The sequence below is a fragment of the Thalia democratica genome, chromosome 7, assembly GCF_965202585.1.
Source record: "Thalia democratica chromosome 7, ktThaDemo2.hap1.1, whole genome shotgun sequence".
In the NCBI taxonomy this organism is placed as follows: domain Eukaryota; kingdom Metazoa; phylum Chordata; class Thaliacea; order Salpida; family Salpidae; genus Thalia; species Thalia democratica.
Window position 1 is genome coordinate 26,911,166 of NC_139171.1, and position 16,273 is coordinate 26,927,438.

General features: G+C 25.2%; 1 protein-coding gene across 1 annotated transcript; it reads right to left on the minus strand.

Moving 5' to 3' along the window:
* Positions 1-10,476: 10,476 nt before the first annotated feature.
* LOC145841212 (transcription factor AP-2-alpha-like) lies at positions 10,477-14,473 on the minus strand. The gene is made up of 6 exons (XM_082948580.1): positions 14,234-14,473; positions 12,381-12,552; positions 11,836-11,992; positions 11,458-11,579; positions 11,014-11,155; positions 10,477-10,657 (listed from the first exon to the last, which is right to left on the minus strand). The coding sequence occupies exons 1-6, from the start codon at positions 14,471-14,473 to the stop codon at positions 10,477-10,479; spliced, it is 1,014 nt and encodes a 337-aa protein (XP_082804706.1).
* Between the last annotated feature and the right edge of the window lie 1,800 nt (positions 14,474-16,273).

Below are 16,273 nucleotides of genomic sequence, written 5' to 3' on the forward strand. Positions count from 1 at the left end.
CTTTAGGAAAATAACTCGCTTTTATGCTTTATTATTATTGTGTTTCTTTTTTTAATAACCAATTTTTTTGCAATTAATAAAACATGTCTAAAACATTAAAGAAAAATTTTTCTTCTACCGATTTTTACTTATTTATAATTAGTTTTTTTATGTTATATAAAAAAATCAGTTTAACCATGCAGATTGTTTTACTCTTTTATGGCTTTTAATTAAAAATTTAAAAAAATTGTTTAGAAACGTTTCAAAAAATTGAGGCAAATTTCACAACTATATCATTCTTAAGGCACTAAATATCACAAAAGTTAAAACTGTAAAATTTTATATGGAGCAAGTCATGGATTCTTATGAAGTTTTTCTACAATAAAAGTTGTTTTGTATATATTCTAATGATTTATACATGTCTTACTTTTCATCACAGTCTTATAAACAATCATCATCTTGTTGTATATTCATGTATATTAAGTAATGCTATACTTACCTTAAAATAGTTTTTGAAGTATGTTTGTTTTGCGTCTAAAGTTGAACGATGTATAAAAAAGTTGAAAATTGTTTAAGTATTATAATTCATTTCAAGATTTCTAAAAATTTTAAATACAAATTAAATAATTTTAAAAGTGTTATTGTAATGAAGTATTTTAAGGGTGGCCATTTAACTTGAATTTAAAAGTCCATTAATCCGAAAAAAAAACCTTGAGAAACCTTGATTTTGTATAAAATATTATAAAGAAAATGTAGAGTTAAGTGTATAAAACACCTAAACGCCTCTTCCAAAAAAATAAAACAATTTTTACATGCACTACAATGAAACTTTGATTTATTAAAAAATTATTGTAGACAGTTACAAATATTATTTTTAGAATTACATACATTTATTAGATTTTTACTTGAAAGAGACAGGGATCTTGTGGTTTCATAAATCCTGTAAAAGTTTAAAATTTGGAAAAAAATTCAAAACCAGTGGCCACCCTTTACTTTTAATAGTTAATAATTTATACATTTTATATACTATAATAAGTTTCACTTACAATTTAGATTCAAAATTTTTTAAATTTCAAGTTTTGTACATACCAACATTGCCTAAAAACTGGAATCCTGGAAACACCTGGAATTTGACAATTTAGAATTTAAAATTATTAAACAACCTTTGATTTCAAAAATACTTACCTGTAAAGTATTTAAATATTATTCTGACACTAAAAAGCTGTAGTTTCATTGTATTTAAAAAAACGCATCTATAGTAGCTTTCTATTTTGGTTTTCATAACAAAATCACTATAAAAAAACACATTTAATAAGTAATAACATTTTGAGTTGACAAAATGTTTTTAATATAGATACATATGGAGTTATTATTTTTTATTTTTTAGAAAAAAAAAATCAAATTAGGTTTCCAACTTTCCTTTTCCAATTTAACTATACTAATTAAGAGACTTTAACCTTAAGCTCAGTTTTATACTAATAATAGACCACCCAAAAATTTGTAATTTGAATACATGGAAGTAATTCAGAAGTCCTGGAGAGAATTCTTAAAAACATTTAGCAATCCTGATGAACTGAACAGTTTAAAATCATTTAGTGTCAAATTTATATAATATCCAGCTAGCAGGTCACTAAACATTAATCTGTAGAAAAACCTGGGTTTTGACAACTTAGGCTAAAACACTTAGAAAAACATGACATTTGAAATATTCTGAAAAGAATGTGACAAACCAAGAATATTGATCAAAAATCACCAACGAACCTAAAATTTTGAACAATTTTTGAATGTGAAGTACTAAAATTTTGATTTGATACGAAAAATTATCATATAATTTTTTTTATCATCACCCACTTGCTTATTTTGCTTAAAAGTTTGGCAACCCTTATTCTACTATGTTGTTTATTTAATTTTTATCGAATATCTCTTTACCAAATTAACATGATTTTGATGATTTTGTGTTAAAGTTTTTTGATTTAAGTAGTTTTGTATTATAATTGAACTTAAAAGTTTTTTAAAATTTATATTGGGTGGCAATGTATTTTTTAATTGTTCATTATTTCTTGAAATTATCTTTAAGATACAAAATTAAATTATTATTTTTACATTTAAAAAATATGTTTAATTTAAATCTGTAAAAGGCCGGACCCGGATCCGGACTTTTTTTCAAATTAGGATCCGGCCGGAACCGGATCCGGACTTTTTTTTCAAATTAGAATCCGGCCGGAACCGGATCCGGACTTTTTTTTCAAACTAGAATACGGCCGGATCCGGATATCAGACAAAAATGGCAATATCCGGCCGGACCCGGATAGTGAGTCCGGTACATCACCAGTATAAACTAGCCTGAGTCAGAATTAGGTTTTTAAAATTGAAAAAAAAGAACTTTAATCTAAAAATAAGTAGAATAGCTAGCCACAAGGTTTACAAATTTAGGTGTTATTTACAATTAAAAATCTGAAATTAAGTTCTTGAACAAAATAAACTAGAAAATTACAACATATTGAAAACTGGATAAGCTCAAACTCATTTAATATCTAAAAGAAAACTAGCCTGAGTTTTTATAAAAAAGTAAACTAGTCTGAGGCAGTCCAAAATTTTCTTAAATTCTTAAAAATTTTCAAACTAGCAGGGTTGCCACTGTTTAAGTCAATAAAACTAGCTAGAGTAAGTATAGACAAGCCTGAGTCAAAATGAGGTTTTTAAAAACTGAAAAAATTTAATTACTTAAATACTTTAATTTAACAATCAGTAGAACAGCTAGCAAAGGTTGACAACTCGGTAGTAAAGTTGTGGACTGATTGTGGTACACTTAACTTATCAGTACTATCCATCATAATTAAATTCTACCTTATTTAATTAATATCTAACAAATACTAAATTCTAACTGAGACTAATTTTTATAATCAGACACGACAAGTTTGAGTGATGAATCTTTTATATAAAATACAACAAGAAGTACTAGCATATACAAAATTATTAATTACTTTGGTAATACTTTAAAAACTGGAAGCTATTTAAATCTATATCAAAAGACTTAAAACAATAAACTAAAAACTAAATAAAACTTTTAGTAAACAAGAAACTGTAAAATTTTTAATAAACTATTAAACTATAAACATGGCTTAAATATTTAAACAATTAAACACCAGTTGAAATATTCACTTTTAAAACAAAACACTACTTACAATAAGCATTCACAAAAAAGTTCAAGATATTTTGTTGCTTCAAGCTGCACACCAAACTAACTAACTGCTTACATATAAACTGCCTGTCATGCTCTGATGTTTTGTTGCATCAGTATTTAGTTTGAAACATTTCGTCATATGATTCTCATTGGCTCGTACATTCAACCGTATTAACTCTAAATATTCTCTGAGCTCAACTTTAAACAATAAATAATACAAGTATTCATTCCAAAGTTTTCAATTTTACAACATATGTAAAGAGTTGCATTTCTGAAATGTTTATTTCATAGTTTAAATGTAAACGAATGTAAATTAGTCACGTGTACAAAATGAGCCAATTACGGTAGGTGTTTAACTTTAACTGACGAAAATGACTCCTATAATTTACACAGGGTTTGTTTTTGAAAAAATACTTTTTAGTATGCTCTTTTTTACTAACTAGATTCGGGTCCGGCCGGATCTCTGTTAGGATCCGGCCAGACCCGGATCCGGACTTTTTTTTCAAATTAGAATCCGACCGGAACCGGCTCCGGACTTTTTTTTCAAATTAGAATCCGGCCGGATCCGGATATCAGACAAAAATGGCAATATACGGCCGGACCCGGACCCGAATAGTGAGTCCGGTACATCACAAATCATTACTACGTCATAACTGTTATAAAAAAAATTAAATTTTAAATTTTTGTTTACTTATGTAATAAACTTTAAATTACTGAGGAGTACATGAAGTTTTATATTTCAAGTACAAAACAGCTGTCTAAATTATTGTTTTTATATAGTTAGGTAAATATTTATCTCCAATCTAATTTGTCGACCATTATCGACCAGAACTTTTTATGAAATCTTTAATTTATATTAATATATTATTAATTAAAACATTTTATAATAAAAATTTAATTTAACAAACATTCTCTAAAAAATCTCCATATATTCGATTTAGAAGACTCGCAACTTTTTCCATATTTTATCAAAACTTTTTATTAGTAAAGAAGTTTGCAGCCTTTAGTCGGGAATCAATTTTCTGAGAAAAAAATTCCGCGACTTACGCTAGATAAAACTTTACCAGTCAAAGTTTTTTTTTATATAATTAAAAAAATCAATATAAATACTAGTTATAAACTAAAATTATGGTACTATAAACAATAATAAAGCACAATATCATCTACTAGCTATTGATAATAAAGCCTACATGTTATTTTCCAATAAACTTATATTATATTGTTTGTTTATTGAACAACAAGAAAAGCGCTCAAAAAGTTTTGTCTAATATCCTAGTTTACAAAGGAATCTATCGGATATCGAGTCGTAAACCACATGCTTTTACAATTTATTACGAGCATTAAACATAACTTTTTATCATCTAAACATTTAAATCTCGAAATAAAAGAAAAGAAAGTCAAATGAAATTTACTTGAATTTTGTGTTTGAAAGTGTATTTACAAATTTTTCCATCAACATAAGAAGTAAAAAAACTATAACTTTGAATATTTTTAAAGTCTGTTTAAAGCTAAACATATCTCGCAGGTTGTTGAACCCTGACGCAAAACAATTTATACTAACACGACCATAAAAACTATTGATATTTTTTAATGCTTAAAGTATTTAACTGTCTAAAATTGAATATGTTTAATATGTTTATGTTAACTAAATCGTAAAGATAAGGCTTGACTTATTTTAATAGGATTGTTCGCCACTTAAAATTTAATTATTTTTCTTACCCTTGTTATATTTATCATTTATAGGAAATCATCGGCAATGTACTATCAAAAAAATTTTTGCGTTATAAGTTATGTAAACTTTTTATTTGTATGTATTCTATCATTAATATTGTAGCTTGTATTGCAACAGTTACTTGGATTTATCAGTGAATTATATTTATTTAGGTATTCTTGATCTATTTAAGCTTAAAACTTGGTATACTTTTATTGCATTGAACTTAGATATATTGGAGAAATGAAACATATACGTATTTTTTGTTTATTAGTTATTGAATAATATAGAAGTTTTATAAAAAGCTTTAATATAGATATCATAAAGACACTTTTCAACAATTTGAAAATTTAATTTTTAGTAAGGCGATTTCGTAGTAGTGTGATCTTTTGGGTGGATGTCATTTTTGCACGAGCGTCACTTTTGCATGAAAGGACAATTTTGCACGAGCGTCACTTTTACACAAGTGGATACTTTTGCACGGCGAAATTTTTGCACGAGTGTCACTTTTGCACGGCTTCACTTTAGCACGAGGAGACACTTTTGCACGACGTTACTTTTGCACGAGGTGACACTTTTGCACTGCGACATTTTTTCACGATGACAATTTTTTACGGCAGCATTTTTGCACAACGATACTTTTGCACAACGATACATTTTTACGATGAAATTTTTCCACAGCCGATTAAAAGTTTTTTAGCTATTTCCAAATCTGTTACATAAAAAGAAATTGAAAACTAAAATTTTATACCATACCTATGTTAAAGGCAAAAAATGAAAGATCTAAAATCTTAAACAGTAAAAGTTAATGTTAGAAACAAACTAACGAAAGTATATTATAAAATCATTTATAAAAAATTCATTTCAGGGACAAAAAAATTAATTTATTTAGAAACTAGGATAGAAAAATACTTTAAGTGTGAGTAAATTGTTCTAGTTTATTTTGAAATTTAATATGTCTTCAACAAATATACTTTTTTATACATTTTACTATACAGTTACAAGTTTATTGTCCATATGATGGACCTAGGCATCAAAACCTAGACTACTTAAACTGAAAGACACATAAACAAATTTATTTATTTAAAGAAAGATAAAAACATAATTTGATATAACATTTATAGTTTAACATAAAAACCAAAATTTTAACCACAAACTTTTATTTACTTACGCCTTGAGGTAGAATGACAAACATCAAATATTTAATTGCATTGACTAACAACAAAAATAAAAACTTAACGCTTCAAGGACATTAAAAATAGACTAGCCAGATTAATAATCATTAAATACATAAAAAAGTGACTCATTATTAATAGAGTAAAGGTGCTGCTAATAAAATTGAACTATAAACTAAGCTAAAACTTAAAATTGAATTAACGGTTGATAAAAATTACTTATTAGTTTTACTAACACAAATATTATTCAGATAAAGTTTTTATCTTAAATCGAATTTCTTAAAATTTTTGCAAGAACCTAATTTTAGAACAGATTGGTGTTTTATATTTTAACTTAGGACGAGTTTAAATAAAAAAAAGCAGCTTTTTAAGGCTTTGATATACGAAGACTGAAAGCCATTTAAATCTTGAAAAGATTTAGTTGATGCAATTCGGTAAACGTAATTAATATGGTGATTCCATTAAAAACTTTTAGCAATAAAAATCTAAAGATCATTATTACATTATTTAAAGAATGTTTAAAAAAACAATGGAAAATAAAAATATTTTTGGAGAAAAGGTTGTATAAATACAAAAATAGAAAAAAATACAATATTTTTAAATGGGCCCCACTCAAAAAGTCAAACCCCAGTTCAATGGATTTTTTTTAACTAAAGACAAAGAAGCGTTCTCTAGATAAAAAAAAAGTTTTTAATTTGCTATTAAGAAAAGGAAAATAATTGGGTCTTAAGTTTGGAGATTTTTATAAAGTTCCTCAAAAACGCTCGTAAAGGCCATTCAAGACAACTTCGCGCTCGTATAAAAATTTCCTTAAGTCGTAAGTAATAAGACAGAATGATTATTAATTTGAACTTCTACATTGTTATTCGAGCGTGAATTTAGCTTGAGAGTGTTTTTAAAGAAATTTTATAAAAATGTCCAATCTTAAGACCTAATTATGACCTTATCTTAAAAGCTAATTAAAAACTTTTTTTTTTTTAAGTACGGTCCTTTGTCTTTAATATCCATTGAATTGGGGTTTGACTTTTTGAATGGGGCCCCTTTAATTTTTTTTGTTTTTTTCTTGTTTTTTGTTTATACAACCTTTTCTTAAAATATAATTATTTTTTTCATTTTATTTTAAACATACTTTTTAAAATGAGTTTAATGATGCTATTAAAATTAAAAAAAAACATTTTCTATACCATAAGCCTGAATAAACTTTTCAGAAAAATTCCAATTTTGCACGATTTTCGTTTTTCATATATACAACCTTTTACGTAAAAATAAAATATTTTTTTAGTAATTTTATTTTTAACAGACTTATATAGTTATGTTTTATGATGTTGTGATATTTTTTTCCAAGTTTATTATTGCTTTTGTTTTACATTACATTGTGTTTTACCTAAACTCTTAGCACTTGAGCAAGAAATCCCTCAAATAGCGTTGCTAAAATTTAGGTAAAACTTGTATGGGTCATATATTTTAAAAGCAGTAATAAACTGGGAAAAATTTCACAACATCATAAAACATAACTATACAAGTCTGTTGTAAATAAAATTACTAAAAAAATATTTTAATTTTGCATAAAAGGTTGTATATCTGAGAAACAAAAATCGTGCAAAATTGGAAATTTTCTAAAAAGTTTGTTCAGGCTTATGGTATAAATAAAATTGAAAAAAAAAATATAGCATAATTAAACTCATTTTATTAAGTATGTTTAAGAAAAAAAATTTTGAAAAAAAAATATTATTTTTAAGAAAAGGTTTTATAAATAAAAAACTAGAAAAAAACACAAAATTTTTAAAGGGGCCCATTTCAAAAAGACAAACCCCAACTCAAAAGATTTTATTTTTAAATTAAAGACAAAGGTTATTTAAAATAAAAAACAAATTTTTAATTGGCTATAAAGATTAAAAAAAAAGGTGGGTTTTAAGTTTGAACGTTTTTATAAAGTTCCTCAAAAATGCTCTCAAGCTAAGTTAGTGCTCATAAAGGTCATTCAAGACAACTTAGTGCTGGTATAAAAATTTCCCAAAGTCGTAAGTCATATAACAGAATATTTATTAAGTTGAACTTCTACATTGTTATATGGTTGTTTGTTGAACATTAAAAATATAGCGCTTAAAAAGTTTGGTCTTAAGACCTGGTCGGATAATCATTCGGTTATCGAATCACTCACCATGGATACAGTTTAACGTCTTGTCTAGGACAATGAAAAGAATAAAAATTAATCAAAATAGTTTAGTTAAAAGTTATGTAAAATTGTTGACTCATTCAGTTAAAAAAAATTTATTAAATTGGCATCGTTTTTACTTGATTGAGTTATTTTGGCTTTTTTTAGTATGCCAGTAAGGATTAGTTTTAATGTTTAAGAGTAATTTTTGTTTTTTTAATTATTTTAATATTGTGTTATGACTTATGATATATAAACACTAAAAAAAAATTATTATAAACTAGGTAATAATATTGCGCTTAAGTAAAAGTTACATTACCATTTTCAAAATTAAAAATAAAAATACTTAAACTATCGCATTATAAGAATATTAAAAAATTGGAAAATAACAAAATTTTTATTTTTAAAAAAATAAAAATTTAGGGTTTTTTGAAATGTTTACTTATTTCAATTAAGCGCAATTTTACTACCTAGATAATAGTAACTATTTTTTTCGATAATTAATCAAATGCTTTTTTTTTAACTGACAATTACACATTTTACTACAAACTAAAACATCAAGGTAAAAATGATGTCGTTTGTATCAATTGTTTTGTTATTCGAATCTTGATTGTAATTATTCTTTCTAATTTATTATGTTTAATAAAGCTTTAATAAAAAAAATTTCTTATGTTTATCTGAATTTAATTAAGTTTTTTTTTAGTTTCAATTAAGAAATAAAAAGTTTTTTTGTGACAAGGAGAGTAAATATACATAAATCGAAACTTTTTACAATATGTGTATTGAACGTTCTTATTAATTCGAAAAACCTTTTTTAAAATAAAAAAGTAGTCTTTTACTTATTCTTTGCATCGATAAACGTTTTTTGAATAAGAAATGTGAGTGCTCCACTGCCCGTTAAATTATCCACTTTTGATTAACAAAAAAAAAAGTTTACAATTCTAATACCCTTTGTTACAAAATATTTAGAAAAGACTAACAATCTAAACAATAAAAGTCACAAGACTTTTCAAAATAATAAGCTCAAGCCATAAAACAAAAGTTTACCGGCGTTAAATCAAAAAATTTAATAATTGGTTTTAATATATTGTAGTACATAGGTTGAATTGTACAATCCTATATTTACATTCGCTAAATAATTTACCTTGGATCTAAAACTCAAACAATGTTATATTTAAAATATTTTTTCGTTACAAATTAATTAATTATTTTAATATAGGTTGTAAAGTCTAAAAAACTATTTAAACTTTTTTTAAGTATTTTATCAAAAAGAATTTAAGTGAAAAACCTAAAGAACATATGACAAAAACTAAAATTTAAATTAAAGACAATCCAACTTGAATAAATAATTTTGCAAATTTTTTTTTAAATAGTTTGTTTGAATATATAAACTAAAATTATGAAACTAAAAATTAATTATCTCCTTATAAGTACTTAATAAATCTATGTAGACAAAACTATAAGTATTTTTTTCTTTCAATTTATAATAGAAGCAAACATAATAGATATGTAGTGACATTTTATTAACTGTAAAATAGTACCCAAAACAAATTTGCATCATAGTAAATTTTAAACTGTGTAAAAAAAAAGAAATAGACAAACTCTTAGTTTATCTTTTAAAATACTCAGCATAATTTGTTTAAATAGTTTAATACTTTAATTTGTTAGAGCAGAAAGGTAAATATCGAAACATCAGTTCATTGTAAGTCGTTCTGTGAATCCATTATTGAACGCTGTAGTATCTCGCTATCACATATAAACTGCTATCAGATTGCAGTGGGTCGCTAATATTTGGGTAAATTTTCATGCTGCGGTGTTATACTTAATTTTGCGTGAAACTTAAGCATTTCATCTAGGTACATCTGAAAAATACTTTGATGTTCAGGTCAAGGATAAAAGACTTAAAAATTATAAACCGAAGATAATATTTTTAGTTCTTTAATACTGTTCTAAAATTACTCTTAAACAATGTCAAACAAAACTATATATAAAATTTTGAGATAATCGTTTGAATAAGATTTTATAAGATTCGACCGCTAAATATTTCAATTATCTGAAAAAATGTTTATCTTCAAATATAAATTTAAAAGCTTTTAACCAGATTAGTAGCTTTAATAAAAACGTTATACTACTGCTTAAAATTTATTTACTTAGAGTTTTTTAAGTACAAAACTATTAATAAAAACAGATATACAGTATGAAAGAAGAACATTGTGTTAAACGACTGCTAAATATTTAAAATTATTTTAACTGCAAACACGAACTATATATATCAAACAACCTGTAAAGCATCCAGGATGTGTCTAATAGCAGAATTACCAAAACCATGGGTAATTGAACTAAATTTTGCCAAAGACTTTTGAATTTCTTTTTCTAATATTGGTGTTGGTGCACTGTTCATCACTGGTGATCTGTCCTGCGCTAGTACGTCTTGTAACTGTTTGACTATTTTCCTATAAATAAAAGTAAATGGTTTTTGATAAATTACTACTAACTTACTAATTTAATTAATCAAGAACTATTATTTTTCAGAAAACAACTCTGTTTATACATTATAACTGTTTTGAAAGTGTACTTAAATTAAAACCAAAGATATATTTAAAATCTGTACAAAATTTTTTTGTTTCTTTTAGTTATTAGAGCTTACTTTAAAGCTTAAAAGTGTATAATTTGTAGCAAAAGCAAATATTGAAAACATAAGTAGGTTAGGAATATATATTGGCTTTAGGAAAATTTTATTTAAAGTTAATTAAACTTTATTAGCATTACCATTTTTTTAAAGTTTCAAATAGTATTTTAAGCAACAAACTTAGTAGTAAGTATCATGTTGTTTCTCGTGTCTAGCGTATAGGGATCAGAATTATTTTCACAAACAAATTTAGCCAGATCTTTTGCGGGAAAATCTTTTTCACAAATGGAACCAAAATCTTTTGCAAGATTAACAGCTTCTCCTATAAGTAAACTTATAAAAACAAAAATCCAAGAAACTATTAAATTATTGTTTTATTGTCAGTTTAAGTTTAAAAATAAATTTTTTTATTCATTGGACGTATAAATTTTTTCTGTAACATAGTTCTTCAAACTTATATATTTTTATAAACATGTTTTTGGTAAGAAAATACAAATTTGATGATTGATTTTGATCATTCACTTTACTAGTAGTTATCAAATAAAAGAGTTGAAAGCAGTCTAAAATAATTTCTAATATAGATCTACTAATGAAGAAATCTTAATTTAGACAATAAACATTTACCTTCCACTAATGATGTAAATAATGTTACTTTACTAGCATTTCGACTGCCTACAAGCAAATCAACTCCAATCTTATCATTTATTTCGTTTCGGAGAATGTTTAATCCTTCTTTTGATTTTGCTCTGTTATTATTTGTATAGTTTTAATAAAGATATAAAAATATTTAGTTTATATAAAAACAAAGTTTGCCAAAACAAAATGTTAAACTTCGTTTTAACAAGTTCGTAAAGCTAAATGTAGTTTATGTAAGTTTTATTGAATTTAAAAGTAATTCAAATAAAGTCGTACAAGTTAAACTTTTTTAGCTATTATCCTAAAATATTCTAAAAAAACCAATCTTGTACTTTTAAGACGTAGACAACAAAGTTTTATAAAAACCTTCTTAAATAAGCGCCAATCGTTGAAGCATTAAGACGCTCAGGACCAACCAGTCTCCTACTTATTTCAGCATTTGTAACTGCATAGTTCGTTGTTGAATTCAATAAACCAAGTTTACCAAGAACATTGCAGAATACTTTATCAGGATTTTCAGATCCTTGAGTTGTTGAAGGTTCATTGTTTGTTTGATGCTGACTTTCACTTTTGCTACTATTTATTGTTACAAAGTTAATTTTTGATAGAACAGTAAATTTTTTAGTTTATAAAAAGATTAATTGATTAATAAAATTTAAGTATCAATCCATACCAAGTTAATTAAATAAAATAGTTAGTTTTTTAAATAAACTACAAATTTGTGTACTGATATTTGTCGGTTGGTTTATTAAAAGCGAAAATAGTTAATGCAAAAAATCTTTTAGATTATTTTTTAGATGGTTTAAACATATTAGCTGACATTCCATTTTTTTTTATCATTGTAAAATTAAAGTACCATGATAATCTTAAATCTATTAATTACAAACTCTTGTAAATTATGCAAAACAAACTGTTGTTGTAACTGTTTTTGGTGTAGTTGTTGATGTTGTTGTGAAAATTGTTGCTGATGTTGGTGTAGATATAGTTGTTGTTGTTGATGTTGTGAAAGTTGTTGTTTATGTGGTGGATGTTGTTGTTGATGTTGTGGTTGTTGTTGTGGATATAGTTGTTGTTGATGTTGGTCTAGATATTGTTGTTGTTGTTGATGTTGTGAAAGTTGTTGTTTATGTGGTGGATATTGTTGTTGATGTTGTGGTTGTTGTTGTGGATATAGTTGTTGTTGATGTTGGTGTAGATATTGTTGTTGATGTTGTGGTGGATATTGTTGTTGTTGTTTTAATTGTTGTTGCTGTAGTGTATATTGTTGTTGATGTAGTTGTGGAAATTGTTGTTGATGTTGTGGTGGATATTGTTGTTGTTGTTGAAATGTTTGCAGATATTGTGGTTCTTGTAGTTTCTGTGGTTGTTGTAGTTGTTGGTGTTGCGGATATTGTTGTAGTTGCTGTTGTTGTTGTTGTTCTTGTTGAAGATCCTTTTTTGTATCCTGTTATTTATTGTCATGGTTTTAATAAAAACTATTATTAGATAAATTATTTATTAATTTATTTTTTACTTAAAAGTTTTACAAAACATCTGTATTTCATAATAAAGTCTGAGGTATAATTTTTAGAATTTAATTTATATGCAAATAAATATACTTACAACTTGTGTATAATTTTGTCCTCCAGTGTAGTTCGAACTGTTTTGAAAATACACGTTCTGATTAGATCTCTGAAAGTTAAACTGTTGTCCAGTAATATACTGGTTAGTTCCAACCCTGTTTGTTAAATACTTTATTAGCTTATGAAACTAAAAAAAAGTTCTCAAAAATATTTTTTCCAAGGACGTAGTGTACGAAAAAACGTTTCAGTTATCGAGTCGTAAAATACTTAGATACAGTTTAATGTCTTGATCAGGACTAATAAAAGATTTAATGAACATAATTTTCTTACTTAATGCGAAAAGAAATTGTTTAATACACGTGTAAAAGTAGCAATAAATAATTAGTTAAGAAAAACATGCTTTATCTATACATGGCTATTATTTAAAATCTGAAACATATTAATCTGTTTATTTATAAGTATGTCTGAAACAGATCAATGTTAATTAGGGTTATATTTAATAAGGGCAATAGCCTTAACTAAAAAACTTTTAAATAGTTATTTATCTTAATACATAGAAAAATGAACACTTACTTTCTTCTGTATAAACGTAAACATTTTTATTAAAACTAGTTTTTCGCTAAAGTAAAAAAACAGATATTTTTTTTGCAAGTAGTCGAAAAAATAAATAAAAATTATATCTTTTCTGTAAACGTATTAGGAAAACAATAGATTATTTAATTCGCATAAATAAATACGTAAAAACTTAATTTGATGATAAGAAAACATAGATATTTAATTTTAAAACAGCTTTTAACGAGAATAGATAATAAATTTGATTTCAGTGACTAAAATTATGACCATAACTTTACTAAAAAAATTATATAAAAACATACTTTAAATTCGACGAAGATGAGCAATCATTGTTATTTTTACTTTGTGCTTGTTTTAATTGAGCCCGTTTATGAAAGTATTTATTCTGTTGACTTACATCACTTCTAGTCTGTTAAAATACATTTTATTAAAACTAAAAAAACAAAAGCAATGCATAGAAAAAAACTAGTTAAGCATCCGTTCAATTTTTAACTTTATATCCAAAAACAATTTCAGAAAATATTTAAAATGAAATAAATATTTAAATTACCAATATGTAGTAACAACTTGCTGTATAATTTTGACTTCCTTGTTTAATTTTCGATTGTGTTTAAAAAAATTAATCTAACCGGATCCGTTGCAGAGTTGACGCCAGCGCCGTTTCTCACATAGTTACTGTTGATTGACGTCATTTGGTAAGTTTGCTGAATCGCCTGCTCACTTCCTTTTCTGTAACTTCCATTTCCTATTCTCTGTGCTTTCAAAGGTGGCGGGTGAAACTGGCCGCTTGAAGTCGCTGGACTGTCAGCTTGATTTAGCTGACGCTTGTAAGAGTCGTTCATGCCGGCAGAACTTTGATAATTGTTCATCTTTGGTCAACAAAGAAAAGAACTTTTGAGAAAAATAAATAAAAACTGAAATATTTGGAAAACTATTACATAACTTTGTTGTTTAAAATTTGTAGCATTACTATCTTTAATATTAGTTAAATATATACATTCTAAAAATTCAACTATAAAAATTCTAATTGAAACTAGTGAAATTAATCCAAAATATGTTCACTTAGAAGAGCTTGGTGTATAGTTTTGTGCTTAACACGTAGTAATGTTTTGATTGATAGAGAAGTAAAAAGTATATTTTTGCTTTTCAGTTTTATTAACACTAAACCACAGTAATGAACCATAAAGCATTCTTTTGTGTATATTTTATAAAACTTAGCAAAATTTTGCAGAAGACATTTATACTTAAAACCAAATATTACGAGGATTACCGAAATTTTAATTTTAATAAGGAAAGTTTTAAACTATTAACATAATCTAAAATGCTTTAATCTAAATGATGCCTAAACTCCTTGGCTTTGATAAAAATATTTTTAACTACTTACACCCAACAGATCTTGTTCAAAACTCAAACTCAGTAGTAACTTTTTCTATTAAAACATTTTTTCAAACTTTTTTAAAGGATGCAAATAAAATAGCAAAACATTTAGTTTTTTTTTTTGTTATTTTAATATATTAAATAAAAAAATATTTCCCTAGCTTTTTCCTTTTTTTAAATTATAAACTTTAAGCAAAAAGCCTACTGAAAAACTTGGCAAGGAAATATTATTTAAAATAAAATAAAATGTCAGAATTTTCTAAATTTTAATTTATCCTAATATTAATTAAAAAAAAGTTGTACTAACTGTTTGATTGAAAAAGTTGAATTCAATTAGCACTATTTTATTTTTCTAATCTAATTTTTTTTGTACAGTATTCTACAACAAAATACAAAAAACAAATTTTTAAACTTGTATACAAACTAAAATGATTTTCTTTATTTTTATATTTAAACTTGGTTGAAGTAACAAATGACTATTTTTTATTGAAATTTAATTGTTATATACTTAACATGCAACAGAAAAAAGTGTGAATTTATAAACTAAACCTTCAAGTCTTGCCTTAAACTAAAAAATTCTAACATCAGTAGGCTTCTTGTCTACATTAACATGACACTGTTTAATTTAAAAGTTTGTGATAAATCAATTGATGTACATGTATAAACTGAAAATATTTATCAGTTAATTTCAGACTATAAACCCTATTTCTTGCAAACGGTAAGTATTTTTAATCAGTAGGAAGTACTCCTTCGTATTATAGTAAGAGATTAAAAGGATCTTATAATGAAGAGCTTAAAAACAAGCTGTTTAGATTTTCTCTTTTTAGATGTTTACTACTAGCGGCGAATATTTACCATAAGCCATTTCTCCTTTTTAAATATTTGAGTTAAATATATTATTATAAAAAAATCATTGCTTAAAACTAGATAAAAACCATATATATTTTTAACCCATTTTCATTACTTAAAAATTTATTATTTCTACCGTATTTTTTGTTAAATTACATACTTTTTTTTTTATAAATTTATTATTTTAAATGGGTAAAAAAGCACTGTCAATGACTTTATTGATAGTGTTATGAAATAATCCATAGTTTTATATCACCTAATTTATACTATAACCAATTAAAATGAAATAATAAATATTTATAAATAAAAAACTAAAAAAATATTTTGAATAATATCATAACTTTTATACTACTATTTCAAAGTTATCACTTAAAACAATATGCATAAAAACAGAAAAGTGCTACAGGAAAAATATCTTCAAATTTCATGCTAATAGCCATTTT

Coding starts and splice junctions, on each gene's coding strand:
- LOC145841212 (XM_082948580.1), bottom strand. CDS start 14,473: ATGAACAATTATCAAAGTTCTGCCGGCATGAACGACTCTTACAAGCGT. Junction 11,580..11,835: donor ATTGGCGCTTATTTAAGAAG/GTTTTTATAAAA, acceptor AAATAATAACAG/AGCAAAATCAAAAGAAGGAT. Junction 11,156..11,457: donor ATTTACATCATTAGTGGAAG/GTAAATGTTTAT, acceptor GTTTACTTATAG/GAGAAGCTGTTAATCTTGCA.